Source organism: Elgaria multicarinata, chromosome 18 (assembly GCF_023053635.1).
Source record: "Elgaria multicarinata webbii isolate HBS135686 ecotype San Diego chromosome 18, rElgMul1.1.pri, whole genome shotgun sequence".
NCBI lineage: Eukaryota > Metazoa > Chordata > Lepidosauria > Squamata > Anguidae > Elgaria > Elgaria multicarinata.
This window is the reverse complement of record NC_086188.1, coordinates 16,386,654-16,401,772: the sequence shown is the minus strand read 5'-3', so window position 1 is coordinate 16,401,772 and position 15,119 is coordinate 16,386,654. Positions and strand designations below refer to the sequence as shown.

General features: G+C 47.3%; 1 protein-coding gene across 2 annotated transcripts in view; it reads left to right on the top strand.

The window, feature by feature from the left end:
- TAOK3 (TAO kinase 3) overlaps positions 1-15,119 on the top strand; it is a 134,421-nt gene that overhangs the window by 102,162 nt on the left and 17,140 nt on the right. For both annotated transcript variants that reach the window (XM_063144207.1, XM_063144209.1), the window contains 3 exons: positions 6,187-6,423; positions 8,653-8,781; positions 14,103-14,306. In XM_063144207.1, the coding sequence (XP_063000277.1) occupies positions 6,187-6,423; positions 8,653-8,781; positions 14,103-14,306 (570 nt within the window). The remainder of the gene's footprint in view (positions 1-6,186; positions 6,424-8,652; positions 8,782-14,102; positions 14,307-15,119) is intronic.

Sequence of the window (15,119 nt, the reverse complement as noted above, 5' to 3'; positions counted from 1 at the left end):
TAGAACTGAGCACATGCTCCTTTCGTTCCAAAATCCATTCTTGGTTCTCCCATCTTGCCAGCTTTCTTCATTCTAGCAACCTAATTTGGGGTAGGGCGTATTTTTTGTTGTTGCTATTTGTTAAACAGAATTCAGAAACCCTTGTTGATCTGCTGCAAATCACCCAGTAGATGCACAGTTGTCAGGGCCCCAGCTAGAGACCCAAACTTTACATCTTTGGGTCTAGCTAGCAACCTGGAAGTTGTAGGGTCAAAGAGCTCACATCATCGCTTGGGACCTAAAACCCATCTAGAGATGAGTAGATGACAAATGTCAATGAGCTCCAGTCCCACCACATCACATGGGGAATTGGGTACCAGCCATCGAGATCAAGTTCTGCCAGAACCCTCTGAGAAGCCGCCTCACCAAATGTCCAAGATCTCTGTTCTCCCTCACCCCAGATGTGACTAAAGTACTGAAGGGGTGATAGACCCTGGACCAAATCACTGCCCCTTTAAGAGATCAGTTCTGGGCTCCACAGTTCAAGAAGGATGCAGACAAGCTGGAGCGTGTTCAGAGGAGGGCAACCAGGTTGATCAGGGGTCTGGAAACAAAGCCCTATGAAGAGAGACTGGAACAACTGGGCATGTTTAGCCTGGAGAAGAGAAGATTGAAGGGAGACATGATAGCACTCTTCAAATACTTAAAAGGTTGTCTCACAGAGGAGGGCCAGGATCTCTTCTCAATCCTCCCAGAGTGCAGGACATGGAATAATGGGCTCAAGTTATGGGAAGCCAGATTCCGGCTGGACATCAGGAAAAACTTCCTGACTATTAAAGCAGTACGACAATGGGACCAGTTACCTAGGGAGGTTGTGGGCTCTCCCACCCTAGAGGCCTTCAAGAGGCAGCTGGACAACCATCTGTGAGGTATGCTTTAGGATGGATTCCTGCATTGAGCAGGGGGTTGGACTTGATGACCTTATAGGCGCCTTCCAACTCTACTATTCTATGATTCTATGATCCACACTGACCAAAGATGTGGGGCTTGAGGATGTCTTTAGGACACAGGTGCAAAATATGCATCCTCTCCTCTACCAAGCCCTATCTTGTGCCCTTCCGCCCCCAGCATCTTCTGCCTCTGAAAATAAGAAAAAAGGGGAAAACATAGAATGCTCATCCCTAGAACATCCTAGAAAACAGTATTTGAAGGTTCCTGCCTGTTTCCTAGGATGCTCCAAGGATGCTTTAGGAATCAGGCTTCTGTGACAGGAGTCATAGACCCTGTTCCTGGAGTGTTTTTTCCTTCTTCTTTTACTCTTTTTAGGGGAGGGAAGGGTTGACACTGTGAGTGAGTCAGTGTGTGTTTGTATGAATGAGTGCAGAAGGAAGTGACTATGTGAGTGAGGTGTGTGTGTGAATTGTATGTGCGTGTGTATGTTCATGTATGCACATGTGCAGCCCTCTGGGCTGAAAAGGTTATGCACCACTGCTTTAGGGTCTGCATCGTTAGATGAGGCTCAGTTCTGCTCTATACGTTGTTATGACAAGTTTTCTATTTGGGAGCTGTCCGTAGTCCTGCAGGTCTCGCAACCAAGTGTCTACCTGCCCTTGCGTTTGCTTTCCCTGTCAAGATCTTCACTGGCTCTAGCCCATATTTTCCCCCCAGCTTGGCCCTATCAAATCTCCAAGGGCTCTACTAGGACTACACAAACTTGGACTAGCCAACTTCCTTTAGCTATACTAATGAAAGAACCTGTAGGGATGATAGAGGTTCGTAAGCAGCACTGCCTATGACTGCTAACATTGCTTGCAGCGCCCTCTAGATGGCAGGATGCTTAACATGAAGTAAATACTCATTGTTTGTAAAAATGGCAGGCAAGATGTGTGAGAGGTAGTGGAGAGGCAGCAGGCGTGATCAAAACTGGGTTTCCCCTGGGTGAGAGCCAGGGGGAGAAGTGTGGCCACACTCCAGGTAGAAGTAGAATGAGCAGGTACTAAGGGCAGGAGTTTGTATGGAAATAAGCACTTTATCACTTGTTTGGTAGTAGCCGAGCCTCATGTAGTGCAGAGTGGTAACCGGCAGTTACTGCAGCCGAAACTCTCCCCACGGCCTGAGTTCGATCCCAGCGGAAGCTGGTTCTCAGGCAGCCGGCTCAGGTCGACTCAGCCTTCCGAGGTCGGTAAAATGAGTACCCAGCTAGCTGGAGGAAAGGTAATTGAGACTGGGGAAGGCAATAGCAAACCACCCCACTACAAAGTCTGCCAAGAAAACGTCAGCGAAAGCAGGCGTCCCTCTAGGAGTCAGCAATGACTCAAGTGCTTGCCCGAGAGGTTCCTTTCCTTTCCTGGTAGTAGCCTGATGTCCATCTGTGACCAGCAGCTGGTTACCACAAGTGAGAATTGTGATTGGGTTGTTTTGTATGGCTGAGAGTGGGTTTGAATGGTGAGTGAGCGTTGTGAGTGTACAGGTGGTGGTGGTGGTAAGGTTCTTGGGAAACCCTGATGCAGGGACACATGGAGGGGACACCACTATTCCAGTGATTTGGGGCAGAAGGAGATTTGGCAGGAGGAGGGGATTGGGACATCAGTGTGGAACTGGTTTCAGGTGTCTACATACTGTTCCCCTTCTACCTCCGCCCCCCAGCTCTCATGTACCTGGTAGCTCATCCACTGAGCCCTCCTTCCTTGTGGTGCTGCTCTTTAATGCCAGGTCAGTCCTCAATAAGACCGCTCTTATTCATGGGTGAGAAGGCTGACCTGGCGTGTATTACTGAGACTTGGGTGGGTGAGCTGGGTGGGGTTGACCTGACTCAGCTCTGCCCACCTGGGTACTCAGTGTAGTACCAACATAGATTGGAGGCCTGGGGTGGGGGAGTCACCATGATTCATAGATCTTCCATCTCTATCACCAGGAAACCACTCCACCTTGGAGCAGGACTTGAGGGGCTGCACCTGGTGTTGGGCCATAGAGACAGATTGGGGACCCTGCTGCCCATCATCCTCCCTGACCGAGCTGGCAGAGGTGGTCTCGAGTGTGGTGTTGGAGGAACTCAGGATGGTGGTTCTGGGCGACTTCAACTTTCACGCCAAAGCCATTTCCGGAACTCCAGCTCAGAACTTTATGGCCTCCATGACAACCATAGGGCTGTTTCAGTTTATCATCGGCCCAACACATGAAGCAGGGCATACCCTTGATTTGGTTTTTGCTCCAAGTTGTGAGATGGGTAGTCTGAAGATCGAGAGGTCGACGTAACCCCATTGTCGTGGTCGGACCATTTCCTGGTGATATTTGAACTCATGGTGTTCCTCCCCTCCGGGGAACCCATTCGGATGGTCTGCCCCAGGAGACTGATGGAATCCAACGGATTCCTGAAAGCTCTTGGGGATTTTCCAGTGGAGAGAGCTGATGATTCAGCCGGGGCCCTAGCCTCACTGGGGGACAGTGAGATGTGGAAGGCCATCAACTTGATTGCACCTGAGTGCCCTCTCCAGTCCTATAGAGCCTGCTCTGTTCCTTGGTATACTGGGGAGCTGCGGACAATGAAACAGGCTGGATGTCGGCTAGAGCGCAAATGGTGTAAGACTCGAAGTGAAGATGACCGAACATGCTCTAGAGCGCATAATCATGCCTATTGCGTGGCGGTGCAGGCAGCAAAGAAGGCTTATTTTGCTGCCTCCATTGCGTCCTCAAGTAGCCATCCAGCAGAGCTCTTCCAGGTGGTCTGGGGGCTGCTAACACCCTCCCCAGCAAATGGGGCCCTGGCCCTGTCAAGGACCTGCTGTGACCTTTTTGCATCACACTTTGAGGACAAAGTCATTCCTCTCCGCTGCAAGCTCAATGCTGTTGTTAGTACAGCTCCAGTTGAGGTGTCTGATGCCACCATCTGCCTGATTTTGTGGAATCAGTTCCAGTTATTGCGGCCTGATGATGTGGACAAGGTGCTTGCAGAAATGCGACCAACCACTTGCCCTCTCGATCCTTGTCCCTCCTGGCTTATAAAAGCAAGCCGAGGGGGTTTGACTAGGTGGGTCCAGGGGGTGATAAATGTCTCACTCTGGGAAGGGGTGGTCCCTGCTGCTCTTAAAGAGGCAGCAGTGCGACCACTCCTGAAGAAGCCCACCCTGGACCCGATGGTATTAGACAACTACCGCCCAATCGCGAACACCCCTTTTTTAGGGAAGGTACTTGAGAGGGTTGTGGCAGAGCAACTGCAGGCACTCCTAGAGGATACTGATTATCTAGACCCATTCCAGTTTGGGTTCTGATCCAGTTACGGGACTGAATCAGCCTTGGTCACCCTGATGGATGACCTTTATCAAGAGAGGAACAGGGGGAATGCAACCCTGTTAATCCTGCTCAATCTCTCATCAGGTTTTGATACCATCGAACATGGTATCCTCCTGGATCGACTTCGTGGGATGGGCATTGGAGGCATTGTGCTACAGTGGATCCGGTCCTACCTACGGGGTCATTTTCAGAGAGTAGCATTGGGTGACCACTCCTTGGCCCCTTGGCAATTGAGCTATGGAGTGCCGCAGGGCACCATCTTGTCCCAAATGTTATTTAACATCTATATGAAGCCATTGGGAGCGGTCATTAGGGGATTTGGAGCTAAATGCTATCAATATGCTGATGATACGCAGCTCTATCTCCCTGTGACAACTGAATCAGGTGAGGCTGTGCAGGTCCTGGACTAGTGCCTAGACTCAGTAATGGGCTGGATGAGGGCCAATAAACTGAAACTGAATCCTGGCAAGATGGAAGCCCTGTGGGTGAGTGGTTCCCGAGTCCAGGATATACGTTCATTGCCTGTTCTGGATGGGGTTGCACTCCCTCTGAAAGATCAGATTCATAGTTTGGGGGTACTCTTAGATCCATCTCTGTCACTGGAGGCTCTTTCAAAGTTCCCTCTCTCAAACGAATCCTGGGGGGGAATCTAATCAGATTCAACCTGAACCCAAGAAGACCAGACACATCCATTTATCCCTTTTGGGGTCTGATTCCTGACAGGAATGGGAGGCAGAATGTTTTCATCACTAATTTAGTATTGGTGGAAGGAGCTTCAAAGTTGGGGAAGAAGCCTGTATCACCCTCTTGAATTTTCAGTTGTTGGCAACGTATCAAGTTGGGTTCACTGGGTCTTGCGTTCAGTTATTTCATCTGTTTTAGCATTGCGCCATCATCTCCTCGTCCTCCTCCTCCTCCTCCCTTCCAAAGGTGGTGCCTAGATTGCCACTGCAGGCACCATAAGCACCCTTCAGGAAGCGAGTGGTGGTTCATCCTAGGGATGTCCTTTGCTGGGAAATCCGGCCCTTTTAGGGCTTGCCAGTCTTCCACGGTGCATGTGGCTCACTTTCCCCCCCTCTCAGCTGTGATTTGCACAAATAGAGATTTGCGCGAATTTCAGCCGCAAATCATGCAAATTTGCATAATTAGCAAAAATTTTCAGCTGTAACTTGTGCAAACTCGCATAATTTGCAAACATCGTGGCTGTAATTTGCACAAATGATGCACATTTGTACAATTTGCGGCCAAAATGTATGCAAATGTTCTTTTGCACACACACACACAAAACAATTTATGGAAATGCTGCAGCTCCCCGAACTCCTTGTTGGGCCAGGTGGCGGAAGGCAGAACAGAGTCTGGGAGGCCGAGCCAATAAAAGCTCATCAAGCTCCAGCCCATAACCAGATTCCTCCAACATCCTTAGTTCCAACCCCTCTTAAAGATCTAGAGAAGCTGCATTATTTCACAGTGGGAGACTTTGCCAGCAACTGGTGGCTCGTGGGCCGAATCTCGTCCCGTGGATGGTTCCACCTGCTTCCCAGTTGCTGACTCCAGAGGCAAAAGATGGGTGTGGATGGCCAACGGGTGTGGCAGTGACATTTGGCAACAAATCATTTGAAAGACGGGCGGGCTTTGGTCCAGCCTGCCTCCTTGCCAAAACAGCTCTCTGACAAAGCTCGTTGCTTATCAGGAACTCGAGGGCTCAAGACCCAATCCTTTCTCTGGATTGGATCTAGGTGGCGTTGTAAAAGGCCTTGCCATTAGTAGCCACTGCCCTGAATAAATGGCCATTTATTGGCTTTGTTGTCTGGAATGCTTCGTATTGAGCTTGAAAGCCATAGATTTTTGTTAGAGCATTTCTGGACTCCCTCCTCTACCGAGCACTAGAAATAAAGTTGTCCCCTTTGATGACCTTAGGTTACAAGGCAGATCCATGAGCATGAGCAGGAGAACGAGTTGCGGGAACAGATGTCAGGATATAAGCGGATGCGGCGCCAGCACCAGAAGCAGCTGATCGCCCTGGAGAACAAGCTGAAGGCTGAAATGGACGAGCATCGCCTCAAGCTGCAGAAAGAGGTGGAAACTCATGCCAACAACTCGTCCATTGAGCTGGAGAAGCTGGCCAAGAAGCAAGTGGCCGTCATAGAAAAGGAGGTGAGTCAGGAGGAACTGCTGTGCTTTGGGGCCAGAGAGCTGAATGCAGATCTGTCTTTCAGATCTATTCTACACGTTATTATTATTATTATTATTATTATTATTTATATATATAGCACCATCAATGTACATGGTGCTGTACAGAGTGAAACAGTAAATAGCAAGACTCTGCCGCAGAGGCTTACATTCTAATAAAATCATAATAAAACATTAAGGAGGGGAAGAGAATGCCAACAGGCACAGGGTAGGGTAAAACTAACAGTATAAAGTCCGCACAACATCAAGTTTTAAAAGCTTTAGGAAAAAGAAAAGTTTTTAGTTGAGCTTTAAAAGCTGCGATTGAACTTGCAGTTCTCAGATGTTCTGGAAGAGCGTTCCAGGCGTAAGGGGCAGCGGAAGAAAATGGACAAAGCCGAGCAAGGGAAGGAGAGACCGTTGGGCAGGCGAGAAACATGGCATCAGAGGAGCGAAGAGCACGAGCGGGGCAATAGCGGGGCAACACGTTACTCTGAATGTGGTGGTAGAATTGTAGACTGCACCACATTGGACTGTGAGTGGGGAGGGTGTCGTGTTTTAGAATGCTCCCTGATATATAAGCTCTGTACAGGTGGTAGGCTTTACTCTTTGTTGAGAAAAGGTCGGAGATGTTCGTAGTAAGTACATTTTAGAAAAAAAAGATAGCACAGGGGTAATCCGTACAGGTCCGGTGGATGTAACTTTGGCTCCTGCTGGTCCAGTGGACAGGATCCTTGGAGAGGGGAAGCCTACCACTTAGAGAAGCAGCCAGGCAGGGCCTGGCTGAGTGAGGGAGGCCAGTGGTGAATGCCTCTTTACAACAAGGTGCGATTCCACCTTGCTCAAAGGAGGCGGGGGTAAGACCTTGCTTAAAAAACACACAAAAGCCTCCCTGAACCCTACTGTATTGGTTAAGTTCCAGCTGGTCTCCAGTACACAGGCATGTGTTGGATTCTCAGCTCCAGAGATTTCTGGATGACACGGATTATCTAGATCCATTTCCATCTGGCTTCAGGCCTGTTTACAGGACAAAGACTGCTTTGATTGCCTTGGTGAACGATCTACGCCGAGAATTGGGCAGGGGAAGTGTCCATTTCATTACCATTGACCCTGGTATCTTTCTGAAGCATCTGTCTGAGGCTAGGAGGCACTGTGAGGCAGTTCAGACCATGCATTGCATGCAGGATGTCCCAGGTCAGCTTCAGTTAAAGCAGGGAACCAGTAGTTTTTAGTCTACAACTTCCATCATCCCTGAGCATTGGCTGTGCTAACTGGGGCTGGTGGGAACTGGAGTGCAACAACACATTGAGGCTCAGTTCAGTCAACACGATAGACAACAACGCAGTGTGAAAACTCTACTCAGTGGTTGAGTTTCTAGGAGGTCCTCCCCATACAACATGTTCTAACTCCACCGTTGTGTGACTATGGGCTACCGTGGAGTTAAGCAAAATCCATTGTGATGTTTGATTGACAGTACCATTCCTCCCGATGGTATCCCATCAGCCGTTGCTGGGAAAAACACCCAGTCCCAGCAGCTCTCCTAGAGCAGCACTCGTTGCTTTCACCGCTCTTGCCAGGGAACTCTGTAGACAGTAGGAAAAGTCCACACAACGCAATGGAAAACTCCATGGAGCCCAACACACAACACAACGGTTGTGCAGGAACTCTCCTCTGCACAGCATGGATATTCTGCAAGGAGTGTTATCCCAAAAAAACTCCACCGTGGGGTGGAGTTTTCCTTCCAGGAAACACATTTCTCAACAGTGGTGTAAAAACGCCACCGTGGAGTTCTAAAACAACCGTTCAGAAATGTGTTGTCTGAACTGAGCCTGAGAGTCACTGGTTCCTCACCCTGAATTAAAGCAGCTCAGGGTCAGATCTTGCAAAGAAGGTGTAATCAGAGTAAGTAGGATTAGGATGGATTGATTAATGGTCTGCCTCTGTATAAGGTAACAGAGCAATGAAAGTTGTGGGAGGGACTGTATGGTCCACTTTGCAGCAAAGAGTTGATCCGAATTCTGTGATCAGGAGCTGGGATAGGGGAGAAAGTAGAGGAATTTTGAGAGTAGAAAGATTGCATATTTAGGTAGACACAATGTCAGACATATAGCAGGACGAAGGGTCCGAAAGCAGCAGAAGGCACTGTTGAAAATGCTGGCAGCATTTTAACGCTTCCCATTTTTAAATTTTGTTTCTTTGTCGGTTTCCTTTCAGACAAAGGCAGCGGCAGCAGATGAGAAGAAATTCCAGCAGCAGATTTTGGCTCAGCAAAAAAGAGATCTGACCAATTTCTTAGAAAGTCAGAAGAAGCAATACAAAATTTGCAAGGAAAAGATTAAAGAGGCAAGCAAAACTCCTCCTGATTTTATTCTGGGTGAAGGCCAAAGCCTATTCAGGATAGCAATGCTGTGAATGGATCCGAGACCATACATTTTGCATAAATCCATCCGCCTTAAGCCAAGACCCCAATTCCTCCTCCTAGAGCAGCAGTGGGCAGCTTGTGTTCCTCCAGATTTTTTAGCTTACAACTCCCATCTCGCTATTGACTATGCTGGCTCGGGGTGATGGGAGTTGTAGGCCAAGCATCTGAAGGGCTACCAGTTGCCCACTGCTTCTGAAATCGGCTTAGAAGAATCCAGAGGGAAAGGGTGTTTCATAAATACACAGCGGCTCTGTCTTCCTGGGTGTCCTTGAGGTGCGAATTTCAAGAATGGGTAGTAGCTCAAAGGCAGGGCTTTATATATTCACGCCTTGCAGGGCGAGGGAATCAAAATACCACATCTTACGATAATCCATGATCTGCAACACAAAAGCTGATTTCTGCCACCTGTGTGGATGATGCCAATTAAGCAAATATGCAGAATGTCTCTTATTTTTACATCTGCCACTAACTGAGAGGTGCTAGGTCTTATACTGAAGTCCTGTTCCTAGCTCCAAGAAATCCCATTTTCCGAGATTTCACTGAGCTTTGTCCGCATAATTTCATATCTTAGTGACCATGAGGATTAGCATCTTGCTTTGGGGTGGGGGGAATCAGTTTGCCTGGAAAGAACCAGAGATCTGCTTTTAAAACAACAACAACAAAACCCACTGAGGTGGTGATGGCAGAGAAATCTAAGATGGCTACCTCTGGTTGTTTGTGCATCAGCAGCTACAATAAAAATCCTGCTTGAGGATGGAAACAGCAGAAAGTGAAGAGGAAGCAGGGCGAAAACATAATTACAGGTCCCATTTTGAAGGTTGGGATGAATGCAAATTCTGGCTCTGGAAAAGCTAAAGGCTGCTATGCTAAAGCTTAGCATCCCCGTTTACTTACACCCTCCACTGTGCAGTAAGTAATTTGGGCTTGCGGCTCCATGAAAAACGTGTCCCTAGCAAGGGCAGTTTTGATTAGAAATAATAATGATGATGATGATGATGATGTGTCCATCTACCTCTCACCCAGAGTATCAGCCTTCACAGCAGGTTGCCTGAGGCCCTTGCCTGCTCCCTGCCCAGAATACAACTTGAGTAGGCTTGACTGTATGGACATACAGAAGTTCCTCTGGTGTCTTAATTATCCCATATCTTTGAGGCATTGCCAGATAGAATTCAGTCTGACTTGAGTGCCCAGTTAAAGCAAAGTCTGTGTAATGCTGCCCTTCGAATGACCTTTTGGTGTTCCTCCATATCCAAAGGAGGAATTCTGATCCAGCCAGATGCACCCCCACAGCGCCCCCCCATTATGATCTAAATATTTAAATCATCTTCCCACGCCTCCCTTATAAATATCCCTGATTGTGTGTGAGAAATGTCCCAGCTACTCTTTGAGGATGTATCTCTCATTGCTTCCCTTATTAAAAATAAATTAATTAATCAATCCCTGTTTGGCTTTGGAAGTTCTCCCAACACCCTCAGTACCACTTTTAAGATGGAAATAGTGCAAATTTTGCACATACATTGTAAATTGTCCCACATATATGTGCTGGGACCCTGAAGGCCTTCTGAAAAGACCAACTAAAATGCTCAAGGGATTGGAGCATCTCCCCTATGAGGGAAGGTTAAAACAGCTGGGATTGTTTAGCATGTTAAAAAAAAGAGGCTAAGGGGAGACCCGACAGAGGTGTACAAAATGATGCATGGTATGGAGAATGTGGACAGGGAGACATTTTTCTCTCTATCCCATAATACTAGAATCTAAAGCAGCCATCCCATGAAGCTGATTGGTGGGAGATTCAGGACAGAGAAAATGAAGGACTTCTTCACACAGTGCATAGTTAAACTATGGAATTCATTGCCACAAGATGTAGTGATGGTCCCCAGTATCAGAGGCAGTAAGCCTATATATGCCAGTTGCTGGGGAACTTGGGCAGGAGGGTGCGCTTGTGCCCGTGTCCTGCTTGTGGGTCCCTGGTTAACAGCTGGTTGGCCATTGTGTGAACAGAGCGCCGGACTAAATGGACCCTTGGTCTGATCCAGCAGGGCTGTTCTGATGTCATTATGTTCTTAAGACAGACATGTTTGAATTGGGAACTGTGCTGTTCTTCTTATGGGTTTGGTGACCTGTGAAGCAGTCCCCAATCTACTGAATGATGGTGCAGATACATCTGCCAAATGCAGCTTGTCCATCACAGTGGGGAGAATGTCTAGAAGGGTTTCTCCCCAGCAGCAGAGAGAGAGGCTGAGGTTATGAGTGCGGGGACAAAGGTCCACAGAGCCCTTGACAGTCAATCTGCAAAGTGTTTGCTATCCGTGAGTTTTAGTGTACACGTGCAAAATGTCATGTGTCATACATGTTTGGAAACACGTGTGTTGTCTTGAAACATACAGAGAGCCAAGATTGTTTGCAACTCCCTGACAAGTGTACAGTTAGTGGCAAACCCAGATTCCCCCCCCCTCCACAAACTCTATGGAATGGCACTAATTATTCTTGTTTTAAGTCCACGTCTTCGAACCAAGTCTCTCTGCCACTGGATTGCCATTCCTCTTTGTAACGTGGGTTGAGCCTACCACAAACCTCAGTGCCTTCTGCCCTATCGCTTTCCCCCTAAGAAATATTCTGAAATGTTACAAACCGCACACCCTCTAAGCTCCTTCCACTATATAATCTTGCAGATAAAATCAGGACAATACGCTGTGCAAACATATATATATATTTGAAACAACATCTTATTTATTTTTTTAAAAAATGTGCTTCACTAAATACCTGCAGCTAAAGAGCTTTTAGGATAATTGCATTAACTTCCCAAGCAGCGCTGCTTTCTTCCTTTGTGGCTTGGCCGTACGAATCTATTTTAGGTACTTGCTATAAAATACATTTACAGCGCAGACTCAAAACTAACTCAGCCTCCAGGTGCATTTACTATTCTGCATTGAGGAAACTAAGACACAGGGGAAAGTTTTCACCGGAAACACTTAGCAGAGATTGACTTTTTAGCCCTATGATCAGCTTGTACTGATCGTTAGACGCACACACGCAAAATAATTCCGGCTTTCGAAATTATGAAATACAGGACAAGTAACAATGCAGAGTAATTATTCACAATTCCCAAAATAGATTAGGACTGTGATGGCCCATCACACATGTAGTGAACGCATGAATGCACGCATGTGCGTTCACATGAACCAGAGGGTTGTTGTTGTGAGGATAAAATGGAGAGGAGGAGGATTATGTACACCGTTGGGTTCCTTGGAGGAAAAAGGGTGGGATATAAATAAAATAAATAAATAAATTGGCCCAGAAATGAAAAGTTGTAACATGTAAAAAGTGTCATTTGCAATGGCAAATCCAACACTCTAATCACCACTCTCAATCCCACCTTTGAGACAAAAAGTCCCATGGTGGCAAGCCACTCTCTCTCAGGCTTTATCGGGATAATAATTTCTTAAAAGGTTGTTCTAAAGATTTCTGAGAGAGTCATAGAATCATAGTAGAGTTGGAAGGGGCCTATAAGGCCATCAAGTCCAACCCCCTGCTCAATGCATGTATGTAAAATACTTATTATTATTATTATTATTACTACTAGTACATCAAAGTCCTTTAGGGCTCCCATATAGTCCATTTCTGATAGAGGCAGCGCGAGCACTACAAGATTAGTATTGGCCATAGTTATTTATGAAATATTGGTATCCTAGGTTCAGGTCAAGAAATAACAGCTTGGCACTCTGCTTCTCCTACCAAATAGAAGAGATTCCCTGCCCCCATTCCTGTCTAGCCTACTCAGCACCATCTATATCAAGGTGTGTCCCTGTTTAGTTGTGGGATTTGCCGTATCCATATTTTTTATGTATATTGGCTAAGGAAAAAGCTGAGCTGGGTCAGGAATGTATTAGGGCAGAGCTTAGTTTTTTGGGGTGTTAAAGAAATGAATAGAGTTGTTAAAGAGAAACACAGAGGCTTTGGCAAACTTTTAACCGCCACAAGTTGTGGGGACGTGGTAGCTGCAGAAAAAGAACTTGCCTGCACAACCCAATTCCCAGTCACATGTTTCCACTCCCGCATGGATTTGGCATGTCACTGCAGAAGCCATTTTTTCAGGTATTTGTACTGAGCGTTGGGGGGAGGCATGTAGAATTCCACTTAGAAAATTCTGGGTACCCATATTGGCCACTCAAGCAATTTTTATTTCTCTGGCACCGAAGCCTGATTAAAAGCCGGTTTGCACATTGGAAAACGTAACCGCTTGATTTCCAGGTGGTCAAATGATAGTTTGGAAATCACACACCCCCATGGGAAATTGCAGAGGGCTGCCTAGTCGCTTTGAAAGCCCTGCGGTGGGTGGATGGTGGCGCTGCGTCGGCTATACGACACAGCAGCCACCTCACAGCCATTGCAGAGCTTTCCCGCGAAGCTGCGAGTTAAAAAAAAGTTGGGGACTTACCCTGACTCTTTCGCCAGAGCGGGGCAAATATGGCGCATCTGCCTTCTAACCTCACTCCAGCATTGTGGTGGAGGGGTTCCCGGGCAGATGGCAACCCCTGATTGGTCACCGTCTGCCAGGACAGGGGGGCAGGTGCAGTGAGCCAAATGGCCACCTGGAAGCCTGCACCCTCCCTCTTCATCGGGATTAGCCGCCGCCACCCCGCAGCAGAGAAAGAGCAGGATTTCGCTAAATGCGGTGGCAACCCGTACCGTCCAGTCATTCCCCTAGTCTCCAGATCTGCTTTGTAAGTTTGCTCCCCGCTTCCCTGGCCTAAGCTTAGACCTAAATGCAGCATGTTCAGCAAGCCCTCTTTTTGGCCTCATGTGCCAGAGGGAGGCTAAAACCTGTCTCCCCCCCCCCCCCATCAAGATGCGCCATAAACACGTATCCGTTTTAGGCCATTTCAGTTGTCTTCGCTTCCACTTTTGGTGAAGGAGAGCTCCGTTTCAAGTTGAAGATTTCTACGTTCGGTTTCTGGATTTTGATTCCAACGTGTTCTCTGAGCTTTAAGTCATTTTCGCTCCCTCTTCTTCGGAGTCCCGTTATGTTACGTATAAACTGATTAGCTCCCAGCAGGGGGACCTGGAGGGGTAATGGGCTTAAACCCTCTTGGAAGGCGATTCAAAGGAGTGCCCTGTGTTTATTGTTAAGCTCATACATATGGCAGCAGGGGGACATTACATGTTTTCTCCCTGTCATGAAAGCAGGCTGCCTTTAATCAATGGCTTTGGTTCTCGGCCTTTTTTCTCTTTGTACGCGCAGGAAATGAACGAGGATCACAGCACACCGAAGAAGGAGAAGCAAGAGAGGATATCCAAACACAAAGAGAACCTGCAGCACACGCAGGCTGAAGAGGAAGCCCATCTTCTCAGCCAGCAGAGACTCTACTATGACAAAAACTGCCGTTTCTTCAAGCGAAAAAGCATGATCAGGAGGCACGAGTTGGAGCAGCAGAACATTCGGGAGGTATCACCCCTTAGTCTTCTCTTCCTCCCCATCCCCGCTCCAAATAGCTCAAGGGAAAAAACGTAAGGGAGAATACAGATTGCTGTAACTTACCGTGGTGTGCATGCAACTGCTTGATAGACCTGTTGTCCGTATTGTCCTGCCAAGCGGTGAATCTTACCAAAGCCTATTCAAAAATCCGGGATGTGGTATCTGGAACAGGATAAATACTATTTCACCTTATTGATTTATATTCTAAGGGAGCCATAACTGGAGAATAAGGACTGCAGCAAACTGGGTGCCAATGAATGATTCACCACAGTGGGACTTAACAGGGAAAACTACTCCGCAGTGAGTGTGTTTAAACCATGGTTATGTAGCCATCATGGTTAGAAACGGTCCAGCCACGCTAAGCCATAATGCTTAGCCACTATGATTTAGCGTGTTGTCTGAACAGGGTCAATATTTAGCTCAAAATGTTTAACCACCATGGCTCAGCATGTTGTCTCAACAGAGCCATTGTTTCCCATTTCTCCTTTTTTAAAAACATTGCACAACAGCAGCACTCCCAACCTGACGTGTCAGTGACAATCTGCTTGCCAGTGTCTATATAATGTGCGACTAGCTCCCAATCTACTTCACATATCCGCCACAAGCTCTCCTATGATGGCCATTCACCATTGCATTATCTGCCTGCTACTGCCAGAGCTAGTGTACGGTAGAGGCTAAGGCCTGGTCTATAACATAATAAGTTGGTTGACTGGACTGGACTACATTATTTAATTTTATTTATTTAAAACATTTACATCCCGCCCTATATCATTAAGATCTCAG